At 36.5% G+C, this 13,690-nt stretch overlaps 1 protein-coding gene and 1 long non-coding RNA gene across 2 annotated transcripts; both read right to left on the bottom strand.

Annotated features, from left to right (window-relative positions):
- Nucleotides 1-4,380: 4,380 nt before the first annotated feature.
- LOC115921481 lies at nucleotides 4,381-5,889 on the bottom strand. The gene is made up of 2 exons (XR_004062894.1): nucleotides 5,839-5,889; nucleotides 4,381-4,940 (listed from the first exon to the last, which is right to left on the bottom strand). It is a non-coding gene; the product is annotated as an uncharacterized LOC115921481 (long non-coding RNA).
- Nucleotides 5,890-7,419: 1,530 nt separating this feature from the next.
- Nucleotides 7,420-11,913, bottom strand: LOC115921305 (T-lymphocyte activation antigen CD80-like). Its single transcript, XM_030978650.1, has 6 exons — nucleotides 11,888-11,913; nucleotides 11,657-11,829; nucleotides 10,216-10,551; nucleotides 9,297-9,422; nucleotides 8,777-8,827; nucleotides 7,420-7,505 (listed from the first exon to the last, which is right to left on the bottom strand). Exons 1-6 carry the CDS (start codon nucleotides 11,911-11,913, stop codon nucleotides 7,420-7,422), a joined length of 798 nt encoding a protein of 265 aa, XP_030834510.1.
- Nucleotides 11,914-13,690: the final 1,777 nt, after the last annotated feature.

The raw sequence follows: 13,690 nt of genomic DNA, 5'->3' as shown, positions 1-13,690 counted from the left end.
TTTCTAAATTGTAATATTATACACAAATCTTATTTATAGAATTTGGAAACACATTGTGTTTTTTTTCAATAAACTTAATTTAAGCCTTTAGATAACGAGAGTCAGATTCGACTAGAACATGTGCTATTTATGACTCTATTTTACCATCGATCACAAACTCATTATAAATAGTCGTTTATTGTGTTACTCTTGACACTAAAATTACTTACAACTATTTTAAATATTTGTATAATGTACATGTATATCGCTGTAGAACATGTATTTTTAGAATTCATGTCATGTATTTATGTTATATTGATTATATTGTCATTGCACATTTATACATATCTTTTGTTTCAATGGTGAATAAATTCAGTTCAATTCAATTAAAAAGTAGGGAGTAAACTGGTTCCAACACTTTGGCTAAAGGAGGGGTTTACTTAAAATCCTTATATATTACCCTTCGGAAATTGAGGCTTTATTATTCACGAAAGTTTGTGCAACCGACGCGAAGATCCAATAGAGCTAAGTAAACCTCTTTCTAACAGTTGTGATGTTGCTCTAATAATGACGAAAGGATTTCCCTTTCTGAATTTCGTTACCTTTTCCTACGACTGCTACAGTGAATTCAACCTGTACTCCCTACGTAAATATTCATAATTGAATGACACACGCCCTTAAAACTAAAACAACAACAACAAACAACCTACATTAAGCTTTTATTTCTTTTAATATTTTCAGGTTATATAAATATTCACTCAAAAACTGCCATCAATTAAAGAATTAATTTCATGATATTATAATGAGGTCTCAAAGAATAGGTAAAGCATACCGTGTGAGTCAAAAAAAAGTTTACACCTAGAGAATGGCTAATTATTTTAAAAATCATCTATGAACAGTAAATTATTATACATCTTATGAAAGAGTGTTTTTTCCCAACTCATTTGGTACCATTTTTGTGTGGTATGTGTTCACGCTTGGATGAACAGGCGGCATTGTTTGCGAGAGCGCAAAAATCAACTTGCGCCAAAGTGATGCCTTCAGTATGTATTATGTTGGGATTAGCGGAGTGAGAGAATGGATTGAATGTATCAAATGAAAAGCATTGCATATGTTTTTTGCAAAGGGCAAAGTCACACACACCCACACACGCGCGCACAAATCTTCGTTGATATGTGATATTCGATATTTAATATGTGTGACATAATTAATTTTGTTAGGGGTGTTAATTGGATATGCAAAGACCGATATTACCCAAATACCAATTGTTTTATTTAAACATTACATAGGCAACTTTGGCGCAATTCGATTTTGCACTCTCGCAAAGAATGTCTCCTGTTCATCCAAGCGTGAACACATACCACACGAAAATGGTACCAAATGATTTGGGATAAAACACTCTTTCATAAGACATATAACAGTTTAATGTTCATTGATGATTTTTAAATAATTAGCAATTTCTAGGTGTAAACTTTTTTTGACTCACTATGTAGTTTCATTGATGACGTATTGATTATCATGATTTAGTTCATTATAAATTTATTCACATGAGTTATTTAAATCCTTAAATAAATAAACATATTCCACAAATATACACTGTCTTGAGAGATTCTGGCTAAAACTGATTGATTGATTTGCGCAAGAGATGACTCAATACGTGCCTTCACGGTTGTTTCATCGCAAAGCATGCCGGGACATAATTCTAGTCCATTTTCACCTTCGCCGTGATCAGCTGTCCTGTTGCAAACAACGGGATTCGTATCGAATCAACATCATAATCTTGTACATAGTCCGCTATTCTGCAGTGATTTTCTTCCAATCCAGTATCATTTGTACGGTAAGAAAACCAAAGTTTGTGGTTATTCATTTTTATGACTAATAAAGCTGATAATACGACGTAATGACAGTGGGCCGAGATCCAACTTTAGTAAATGTAGGCCTAGATCTAGATCTAGTCCCGTATGTTCAAATGTGTGTGCATTTTAAGTAGAATGATTGTCTTTTAAGCTGCTTAAGTACACTCGTCTCGTGTTTTAGGTAGAAATGTACAGTAATATGAGATTTATGTCTCATGAGATATTAATAGACTTTCTAGATCCTATAATTGATAATGGAATAGGGTCTACTAGAATGGCTGACATTTAGATAGTGATTGTAGATCTAATTAAGTGTAAAAAAGTAAAAGAGCTAGAGGCCATGAAAATGATAGATTTGTCGATCTGGATCTGGATATAAATTCTGATATCGATGAGCTCAACTTGAGCATCTACGTGTTGAAGAAGTGATAAGGATTCTTTTGTTACAATCATTCTTGTGGTCACGAACTTAATATGATTGTCTTTTCCCTTATATTTATCAGTTGCAGCATCATCGAACACGGCCGATGAAACAGAAGATAACGTGCATGTAGATGTTACGAGAGAGCTCATTTCACAATGGACAACAGAAGTGTTACGTGACTTTCTACAAGGAGGGGACTCAAGCTTGGAAATCGAGTACCGGTAGTCATTATTTGTTCTCTGCCTTGACGCGGTAGCTGTTCAGCCATCCGAGGTAGACACTGTGAGGAACTGGACAATGGATGGATTGGGGGGGGGGGGGGGGGGGGGGGGGGGGGGGGGTGGGGGTAGGCATGCAGAACTGGCCTACTATGTTTGTATGTACCTACTGGATAAGGACCCTCCATCACTAGAGGGAAAAATAATGAGAGACTACAAAGAGGGGAAGGCATATAGTTATTTTGCCTTGTGAAAAAATTAGATTTAGCCCCTAAAAAAGTGTTCCTTCGGGTATCAAATGACGACAGGTGAAACCTCACAGTTGTAGAATTATTATCTGTAATGTGATTTCCAAACCATGTGACAGCAAATGGTGTATGGTGTATGTTGTAAAGGTATTGTAAAATGCATTGTTTAACAATGTATAACAATGTTTAAACCGAGATGGACGTATGGCCCTACGTGCTACCAGTGTCTGTGATATGGTGTATTAATACTGAAGCCCTAACAAAATTGTGCTTCAAAATGATCAAGAAGTGCCTCTAAAAAGTAAAAATCTTTGTTTGACCCCTTTTACCATACTCGTTTTCCCCAATAAACTGTAGTGTTATGAAAACCGTTTGGCAAACACAAAATTTGGTTTCGATTTCCAATCGTAAATATCTTGATAATCAGACAGGCGATCGGATTGTAAAAGTCATTGAGTTCCTGACTGACCTAAATTTATCATTGCAGCATGAGCTAAATCCAGGATTTTGTTTCAGAATCTGAGAGTAAGTTACCCGATCCCTTTAAATGTGTTTGCATTAAAGGTGGTACCCCCCCCCCCCCCCTTCTCAGCAAAAGTCCAGTGTGTAAAGTCAATACGGGCAGATCTTTTTCTTTGTTACGAGCCAGAGATTTTGGGAACACGCATGCGGTACCTCCGTTCCCGTTCCTGGAGGGGGGGCGGGGGTGGTACTACTTCTTCATAAGATGTCAACTTATATGCATTGCATTAAACCTGTTGATATTGATCTAACTTGTATTCATCTCATGGTTATATTTATTTTATCAATAAAATAAAACAACACAGAGAAGGTTGTAGATGAGTACTAAGCAATCATTACTGTATGTAGGACGCCGAGTTGAAGTTATTCATGATTTATTCAAGAGAGGAAGGTCAGACAGACCTGATGTTTTAAATATTTAACAAGAGAAAAATCATAGAAACAGAGAGAGGTATCGAGAGAGATGTCGACGCTTAATGAAAGAGAAAGAGTGATAATAAGGAGAGAGGAGAGTGAAAGAGACAGAGAGGGGAGGGAGAGATAGAGAGGGAGAGCAAGAATTAGGTGTGAAGAGGAACAAGAGATTAAATTTTACAAATGTACACGTTTCCATGTACCTTTACTTAATTTATATTATAATGTAAACGATATTGTGATGGTCTTTGCTTAATTTTAGTTTGCATTCTTTCCTTTAGCTTTATCTTCTAATTTACTATTCTAATTTAGTAAATGTTAGTATAAATATAATTTTGATTTCTATCTCTTCCCCTATGTCATAGCCTCCATTCTTGCTCTCCCTTCCTCATGTTAGTCCATCTCTCTATCTCTCTCTCTGTAATGATAACCCCTCTATCAATCTTTTCTCCATCAACTCATGATATGTTCCTCCTCTTCTCCTTCTCGTTCATCATCACAATCATCATCATCATCTCAAAACTGTATTAATCAATCTATAAGACTCTTTAGATTGATCAATACAGTTCTTATAACATATGACCTTTATGTACAAACAATAAACCAAATGGTCACAATCATTTAATAAAAAGTGGTAAGAACAATTATTCCAACTCTATGGGCAACAACGTAATCTCCATTTTCTCCTCCTCGTTCAAATATTAGCTTCTTTTTCATTCTTTACTCGTGTTACTTCTCTATCTCTCTGACTATACTCACAAGAAAGTAGAATCAACGGTTTGACATGAAACAGTCTAGAAAATGAACTAAATTTATTCAAGTATCAAATGATTTTGAATTACAGACAGCTTTCTCCCACGAGATGAAAAAAATATCTCCCTAACCAGAAACTGGCAAAATAACTAAATGCCTTTCCCTCTTTGTAGTCTCTCATTCTTCCCTCTAGTGATGGAGGGTCCTTATCTACTAGGTACACACAAATGTCTCTATACATAGTAGACGACCAGCTCTGCAGTCTGCATGCCTTTCTCCCCCCCCCCCCCCGCCCCCTCTCCATCCATCGTCCAGTTTATCTCTACCTCGGATGGCTGAACAGTACCCCAGAGTCAAGGCAGAGAACACCCATAAAATAATGACTACCGGTACTCGATTTCCAAGCTTGAGTCCCCTCCTTGTAGAAAGTCACGTTACACTTCTGTTGTCCATTGTGAAATGAGCTCTCTCGTAGCATCTACGTTATCTTCTGATTCATGGGTCATAGTGTTCGATGATGCTGCAACTGATAAATAAAAGGGAAAAGAAAATCAAATTTAAGTTTGTGACCAAAGAACCCTCATCACTTCTTCAACACTAGATCATGTAGCAGACGTGTATGCAGGGGGGAGGGAGTTTCGGGGGTTGAACCCCCCCCCCCCTCCTCCAATTTTGTTTAGACTATGTGTGTGTGTGTTTTTGAGGAAACCCCCCCCCCTCACTTTTTTAATAACAAAAATAAATTAAACATTTTTTGTGCTAAAGGGTGACCCAAAAAGGTGACCTTACCCCCCACCAACTGAACAAAATATCGGTCTCCCAAATTTCATATTTTCGGGGAAAAAAAGAAGGAAAAAAAAAGGTGCTCTTACCACCCCCGGCTTATTCACCGGCTGGCTGAGTCGTTGTGAAATTGACTGCGTGATTTTCAAATTTTACCCCCCGGCCCCCCCCCCCCCCCCTCGAAAAAATCCTCCGTACGCCCCCGTCATGTAGATCCTCAAGTAGAGCTCATTGATATCAGACTATTATATTCAGATCCAGATCGAAAAAATCTATCGTTTTCATGGCCTCTTTTACTTTCTTACATTTATAATTTCTAATTGCAATCACTTTCTAGGCCTTACTGTCGGCCATTCTAGTAGACCCTATTCCATTATCAATTATAGGATCTAGAAAGTCTATTCATATTTCATGAGACATAAATCTCATATTACTGTACATTTCTACCTAAAACACGAGACGAGTGTACTTAAGCAGCTTAAAAGACAATCAGTCTACTTAAAATGCACACACATTTGAACATACGGGACTAGATCTAGGCCTACATTTACTAAAGTTGGATCTCGGCCCACTCTCATTACGTCGTATTATCAGCTTTATTAGTCATAAAAATGAATAACCACAAACTTTGGTTTTCTTACCGTACAAATGATACTGGATTGGAAGAAAATCACTGCAGAATAGCGGACTATGTACAAGATTATGATGTTGATTCGATACGAATCCCGTTGTTTGCAACAGGACAGCTGATCACGGCGAAGGTGAAAATGGACTAGAATTATGTCCCGGCATGCTTTGCGATGAAACAACCGTGAAGGCACGTATAGTAATATTGGAGACACCGAGGCCCATATTTTTAACCAGTACCTCGAAAATAAGGCATGGTATATTTTGTTTTATATCGTTCATCACAAATTTTTTTTAACACATTTTTTTTTTTTTTTTTTTTTTTTTATGAATTAGAAAAAAACAAATTGGAATTGAGATGTGAAGAGAAAATAAAATTTTAAAAAATAAACAAGATTTCAACTCCCAAATAGTACTTTTACTTCCAAATAGTATTCCCAAATAGTCCCTTTTTCAGAGCATCCTCAAAATAGTTGAAATATTTTTGGTCACGTAACGAGCTCTCAACCAATTAAAAAACTAATACATTTTTGATGCAGGATATAATTTAAATTATAAACACATTCTTTATTAACGGCTGATAAATGAGGAATCAACAAACTGTTAGAATTATAATATTTTTTGTTTTATTTAACATTGGTTACTGTCGATAATATCCTTTCTATGTCCAAACAGACAAATATATACATATATGTATATTTCACATAAATACACCCACACAAACAGTTTACTAGTGAGACAACAGTGATAAAAGCAAGATTGAAAACACCAAATAATCGAACTTAAAGCCCCACTGCCCTACTTGTAGCTGCTTGCTCCCTCTATATAGAAAACTTCCTCAATCAATTCAATTCAATTCAATTCAATTTTATTTCGCAATATAAAAATCAAAATATACAAAGTAACAGTAAATTTTAACTATGTTTACAAAGGTTATATGCGGGGCTTTCCATGAAGGTTGCGAAAACCTGTGAAGTTGGATCGCCCATTAAAGAATGAAATTCTTTAAAATCGATGCCTGTTGGTCCCCCATGATCCTCTATTTCTTATGTTATATGAGAGCTGAGTTGATGAGATAGCCACCTGTCAGTGACCTCGATGTGTGGTCTGATCCCTCCTTGCCACACTAGTGTTGATAAGCTTTAAAGAAAAATGAAACCTATTAATCGAAGTCATATGAATTAACTACGGTAGAAATTTATCAAACACCATCGCTTTTAGAAAAGAAGAGCATGACCCCGCCCCCACCACCCCCCTCCCCCACCCATCTTGACCCCTTGACTACTGAATTATCTAATTCCATAGGCTTAATACAAGGACCACCCGGTTCCCGTAGGTAACGAGTTAATAGATCTGCTACTGATTCCTACCATGCTTCATGTATTTACTTATCGGAAGAAAAGAGTTCATCAGCAAGATGAGTTTGTTCAGATTGCTCCAGAGCAGTCTTCAAAGCTTCTCGCTCGGTAGAACCCCTTTCCTTTTTCGCCAATCCCGTAGCATTTGAAGAGTTCCATCATATGTTACACCCTGGGTTTTGAGATTAGTGTGTATGTATCGCTGAATATCTTCCGGAGAGAATTTCAGCTTCTTTCCTAATGTGTCGATTTCCGCGTCCTTGCGGACTTTTTGGCAACTGCCACCAAAGTATCGTCGAAATCATCAGTGGACGGTAGAAGACCTGGCAAAGAAAGAACATGAAATATTAGGAAGAGAACAATAACAACTGTAAGATTAAATAACAATTCAACCTTTAAAGCAAGACACTCTGATAGAAAGCAGACAAATCAGAGAAGCAGAGTTGTAGAAGCTTGAACAAACAAAAGCCAGAAAGTTATGATGTCTTTTAAGTGGAATTACTATAAGTTTGTGAATTAACTTTGACCAAATGAAAATCTAAGAATATGTAGTTGCGATATATAATTTCCCAACGGGAATAGCTAATTGGTCAATTTTAGTTTTTGTTTACAATGGTTTTAAAGCTTGATTAATATCTTTACCTTGGGAGGGAGCTATACATCATAAAGAGTTTATTATTTATAATTTCATAACTTAAGACTCGATTTCAACCGCGACAACGATCACTGAATATTGTAGGATCACATTTGCTTCCAATATGCTCGTTTGAACCAAATTCATGAGCCCAAACCAAAACTTTGTATTACCTTTAAGTGAAATGTTTCCTAACTATTATATCATCATTTATAGAAATTGTCCCACTTTGAAAAAAGTGCAATTTCCAATAGCATATGAATTATATAAGAAAAGAGTTTTTTTTTTTTATGGTGTAACATTATTATTCTCCAGACCACGGTTAACTTTGTTTACCTAATAAAATAATGAAAAATGTATCATAAACAAATCATTAACTACGCACTAATGCCGATTATACGACCTATGCTGTTGTAGTAATCGCTGTTTGGTAAATTAATAGCAATAAGTCAATTCATAACATCAAACCTTGACCTAACACTACACCTAAATCTAACCCTATAAAAACCTTACTTAAAGGTAAAGACCAGTATTGGAAACGCCCCAATTTCAAAAAAGTGAAATGGAAGCTCTCATTACCAATCATGTGAAAGAATATGTTTTGACTAATACATGAGGATAAAAAATTTGCCGGGAAACCGCCTACTAATTCATATATTTGGTAAATTTGTTTCTCTCATGGTCTGTGAGAGATATAGGGTAGTCCCATATACATCTTTCTGTGTATAGTGCTTGTAACTTTACGAAGAATGGGCCAAATTTCTTGTCATTTTGATGATTCCAGAACCTTGCAGATGATAAATTATAGATGATCAACCTTTTCTGATCGATTCCACAACGTTTCTTTCACAATGCAATTGCATGACCATAACTGGTCTTTACCTTTAAACATTTGAAAACCCACTTCCTAACTCTCTCTCTGACGTCCGTGGCATACGTTAAATAATGTATTACTAATACCTTTATCAGGTTGGGTATCGAGTGGGATATCCTTTAGAATGGGGTTATAACCTAGAACACAAATGTAAAAGTCAAAATTAGTCATAATTATATCGAATATCTAAATTCAGACTGATTTTGCGATTAAACACATGACGACAAACTGAGCTGTAATATAAATCCACAAACAAATGTGTCCCGTCGCTGTAACAAAAGACGATGGAAAATATCTTGCAATATGAAAAAAAGGAATGAACAATGATCAAGATATAAAATTATTTGTGTTTGGGGATTTTTGCAAATTCTATATTTAGTTTTCTTAAAATAGACACGATAATAGGGTAGGAAAAGAGCATATGCATCGGGTGAAATCGAATACAATATTTGGTCAGAGTACTAAGATGTTAACACATAAAAGTTTGTCCCCTTTTCACCTTATTATTTAAGTTTAATATATTTGGTCATTTTGAAATACTTTCGAATTGTGTTTATGTTTTCGAGTAGATAAAAATTGTTGGTCATATTTCGAACACAAACTTACCTCGCCTTTTCCGATGATAGATGTAGATGCAAAGGATCATGATCACCAGGAAGATGCCAACAAGCGACACAATTATCCCGGCGATTTGACCTTTCTTCAAATTATTTCCCGGTGATGTTGTTACGTCTAAGGAAAAACAACAAGTTGAAAGAAACTTAATATCTGATCTTATAAGGAGGACTTAAGGTAACTAGGTTAAACATGTGAGTGTTATATTCTGAAAGGATCTTTTCAAAATGTTCATGTGTGGACAACAATAACACCAATGATGATGATGATGATGATAATAATGATAATAATAGTAATAACAATGACAATAACACTAAGACTTTAAAGCGCAAAATAGAATGGAAAGTCTATCTTTACGCCCAACAATGGAGCTATAACAACATTCCATTACATGCCTACAGATCTATTCCGATATCAAACAAAAAGATAATGTGCCATGCTACGGTATTAATAACATAAATTTAAACTTTAAAGTCACTTAATTTTGAATTTTATTGAATCCATTTCATATCATATATTATTCAAATAAGACAGGGAATCTTAAGTGTATCCTTCTAATGGGCAGATACAATAGCAATTTTGCAATGTGTTTTTCTCTATTTAGTGAATATAGCAATAATTTTGTTCTTCCTTTCTGTGCCATATTGTATTTATTATAAGATAGATATAACAAAGGATTCAAGATTGTTCTAGTGCCAGATAAATCTATACCAGTGTTATTAAGGGGTTGTCATGGGGTTAATTAACACCGGACACCAGTAATTTTGCAAAGCCATATATTTTGCACAAAACAATCCTTATTACGTTAATTGGATTATATGTACGTGTTTCAAACAAGGGGCCGTGCAGCAAGTCGCAGAAAGGAACCACAGTGTTAAGTAGCAATTATGACAGTTGTATGAATACATACCTACGGATAGTGTGATCCATGCTTCAACTGATGCGGCTGTGTTCTCTTTTACATTAACCGAAAGATAAGTGGCGTTACAGGTAAAGTTTCCTGTTTCAGACACCTGAATCTGTCGACTGATATCGGTGGTCCCGTCATCGTTCTGCGTAACGTCATCGGTAGATGAGACACGTTGTCCATCTTGATACCAAATGAGTTCAGTATCTTCAACAGGATAAACGTTAGGGAGTGTACAGGTAAGATTGAAGGATTGGTTGTCATGAATTCTGCAGGATGAAGCATCGACAGTCCAGGTGCAATTAGGTGTGATCACTGGAAGCGTATCAGGGCGAAGACCTTAATTGAAAGATGATAATGATAAGTAAGACCAGTCTTATCAATAATGATAATAATAATAAACATGATAATAAGAACAATAACATCAAACCAGCAATGATCATGATTATACTACTAATGATTATTATAATGAAAGTACTAATAATAACAATATCACTTGTCATTATTAATATTATTGGTAGTAATAGTAGTATTGTTGTTGTTGTTGTAATATTTGATTATTTACCCAGGGTAGCCATATCAGTTTTACTATTGCTATTCGTCCAAGTTCTGCAATATTAGGGGTTTTCGTTTTACACGACGAGAGCGTGGACTGCCGCGTGTGACATAGTGTTAAGGCACTAGGCCGTGCCCGTTAGTGCCTTAAAAGGACGTCACATTACCTTAAAAGGATGTCACACGTGGCGGTCCACGTTCTCGTCGTGTTAAACGAAAAAAAACTTATAACAACAAAAGTTAACGGAACCATTACAAAATCAGCTCAGTGAAGAGGGACAGATGTGAGCAAAACTCCTTGTTTAAGAAGGTAGGCAAGGACCTAATGCGGGACCCCTTCAATAAAATCAAAACGTGGCAGTTTTTCTAAGAATCGTACACTGGGGCAAGTGATTAAGGATTTCAGGGATCTACATCAACTGTTTTCTTTGTGTGGGGTGTTAACTACGGCATTATTAAACCAAATGAACAAACATAAACATCAACAACAACAAAAAAACATTGTTAAAAACAAGTTGCAGGTGTCGTAATAAAGTTGTTTATTCACTTGAATGACTCTCAATCCGAAGTTTGCGGGTTCGAATCCAAGACCGACAAGTAGGTATTTGGGTAACTCAATATTCAAGATTTACCACTCTCAGTCCAGATGTCTATGGGAACCTGACAATTGCTTTCGATATAAAAATGATAAGCCCTTCTGCAAGAACAGCTATGATGAAGATAAGGCTTCGTGGGTAAAAACAATTTTCAACATTATTATTATCAAACAAACTGTTCATGCGTGCAGGCCTTAACGTCTAGTTTTTAAGTGAACGTGTGGATTTTCTATAAACAATGTCATAATCGATACGTTTTCAAGGCCGTCATGGAGATAAAAAAAGAAACTTACTGAACACATTGAGCTTGGTTTCGGTATTGGTCACTGCAATCTGGCCTTGCCGGTCCACGACACAGCGATAGGTCCCCTCATCAGCGACGGTTATATTTCTCAAGATGAGCGTCGAATTGTCGTCTTGCAAACTTGCTCGATCTTCATATTCTGCTGCTATAGTTACGATCCCCCTGAAAATGGACAAGATCTGAGGCCCAGTACTAGCGTTGTAGTACCAGAAGATGTTACGTATCGTGCCTTTTCCGAAGAGACATGGTATGTTAATGGTGTCGCCGGTCGTCGTGGAAAGTTCTGCAGTGGTTCGAGAGACGCTGACTGCGGGCAAGGTCAGTAAGGCTGCTACGAGGATTGCTGGGTTAATAAGACAGAAATAATGAACTGAACATGTATTGTACCGAAATAGCTGTACAGTCACGTCATTGAAAACAATTTGTTTAACCTGCTGGTATGTTGGGACACCTTGTGCGATTTATAAGCAAGATGAAAGGGTGTGAATGTCGTTCGGGGGAAAGGTTTATGAGAGAGTTTATTTTTTGTTTGTCCTCTTTCTTTCTCTCTCCTTCTCTCTCTCTCTGTTGCTTATACTTTCTCTGTCTCTTTTCCTCTCTATCTATATCCCTCTTCTTTTTACGTACTCATCTTACACGTACCCATCATCAATGTATAATATTAATACAAATTATAATATTTTTCTTTTTTATCGTGCTTCATAATTATATCGACAGTGTCTGTTAGTGTTTCGTATATTAATACCCTGTCATCGGTTTCAGGCATGCCCGCTCGATAAATGTGCATATTATTCACCCCTGGTGGAGTAGTCCGGCGAGTCGCTATATGCTAAGCAAAGTGTAATGACCTTGGCATCCTACCTCGTACTCATTTAACATCTGGATTTAATTCCTACCAAAGGATGTTAGTACCGGCATGGGATTCGAACCCTCAATCCTTAAAAGGTATTGCAAATTTGTGTGGAATTTTGGAAATTGGCTGGATAATGATTCTTTATTTTTAGAAATATACTTGGATGTCCTTATGGATTATAATTAGCCCCTAAAACACTTCTGATTTCGAGAAAGTGAATATCAAAATGTATCGGTGCTCCCGATGAAATTCAAATAGTGTCCATGGCCATACAATCGTAGATGCGACCATGACAATATCGGAATATGCTGTTCTGATATACAATTTCTAAACGGGAATTTAAAAAAATCGGTCGATTTTGAAGCTAAAGTAATATCGACTGTGAAAGGGAGCGATTTAACTTAAACAGTTTATTATTCTCATTTTTATCACTTCAGACTAGATTTCAACCGCTTTATTGAATATTGTAGGATTGCATGCTTCCAATATGTTCGTTTGAACCAAATTCATGACCCCATACCAAAACTTTGTACTACCCTTGACTACCCTTGAGAGTGAATTGACTGAACCACTGTTCCACAACACCTCCACATAAATGTATGCATCATCAACAACAAAGGTGATAACAAAACAATTAGCAACACATGATTGAACGCCTCTCCAATGCCGATTCCTAATGATCGTAAATATACCCCGGAATATATAAACTACCCCTTATTCTATTTCTTCCCCATGAGCGGTTTAAATACCCATAATATCACTGATGAAATACAAGTAAACAAAGTTATTATGTACTTATGACAGGGTATAGCAATAGTGACGTATGTTATGTACACAATAGACCTACTTCGAATAAGTCATGATTTGAGGACATGGCTAGCTTAACCTTTAGCAAAATTTATTACGTTCTCAACAAATAGACTTCTGCAGGTCTATTAATAGCCAAATTATTAATATTGTGAAAGAAAAAGGATGCCAATGGTGTCTTGCGAAACAGCCCGATTTCAAGGCCACTGGGAAACCCCGAAAGGGAAATGCCTTCCTTTGTGGGAATAGCTCCAGAGGTTGCAAAATCTGTTTCCGCCAGGGGCTGAACCCGAATCTATTTAGTCCAGCCTCTGTACGGTTTTCGTTTAGCGCACCCAATCAGCTGATAAAATAACACACCCT

The sequence above is a fragment of the Strongylocentrotus purpuratus genome, unplaced genomic scaffold (genome assembly GCF_000002235.5).
Source record: "Strongylocentrotus purpuratus isolate Spur 01 unplaced genomic scaffold, Spur_5.0 spur5_scaffold_1, whole genome shotgun sequence".
In the NCBI taxonomy this organism is placed as follows: domain Eukaryota; kingdom Metazoa; phylum Echinodermata; class Echinoidea; order Camarodonta; family Strongylocentrotidae; genus Strongylocentrotus; species Strongylocentrotus purpuratus.
Note: the sequence above shows the minus strand (reverse complement) of the source record. Positions and strands in the feature narration are given on the sequence as shown.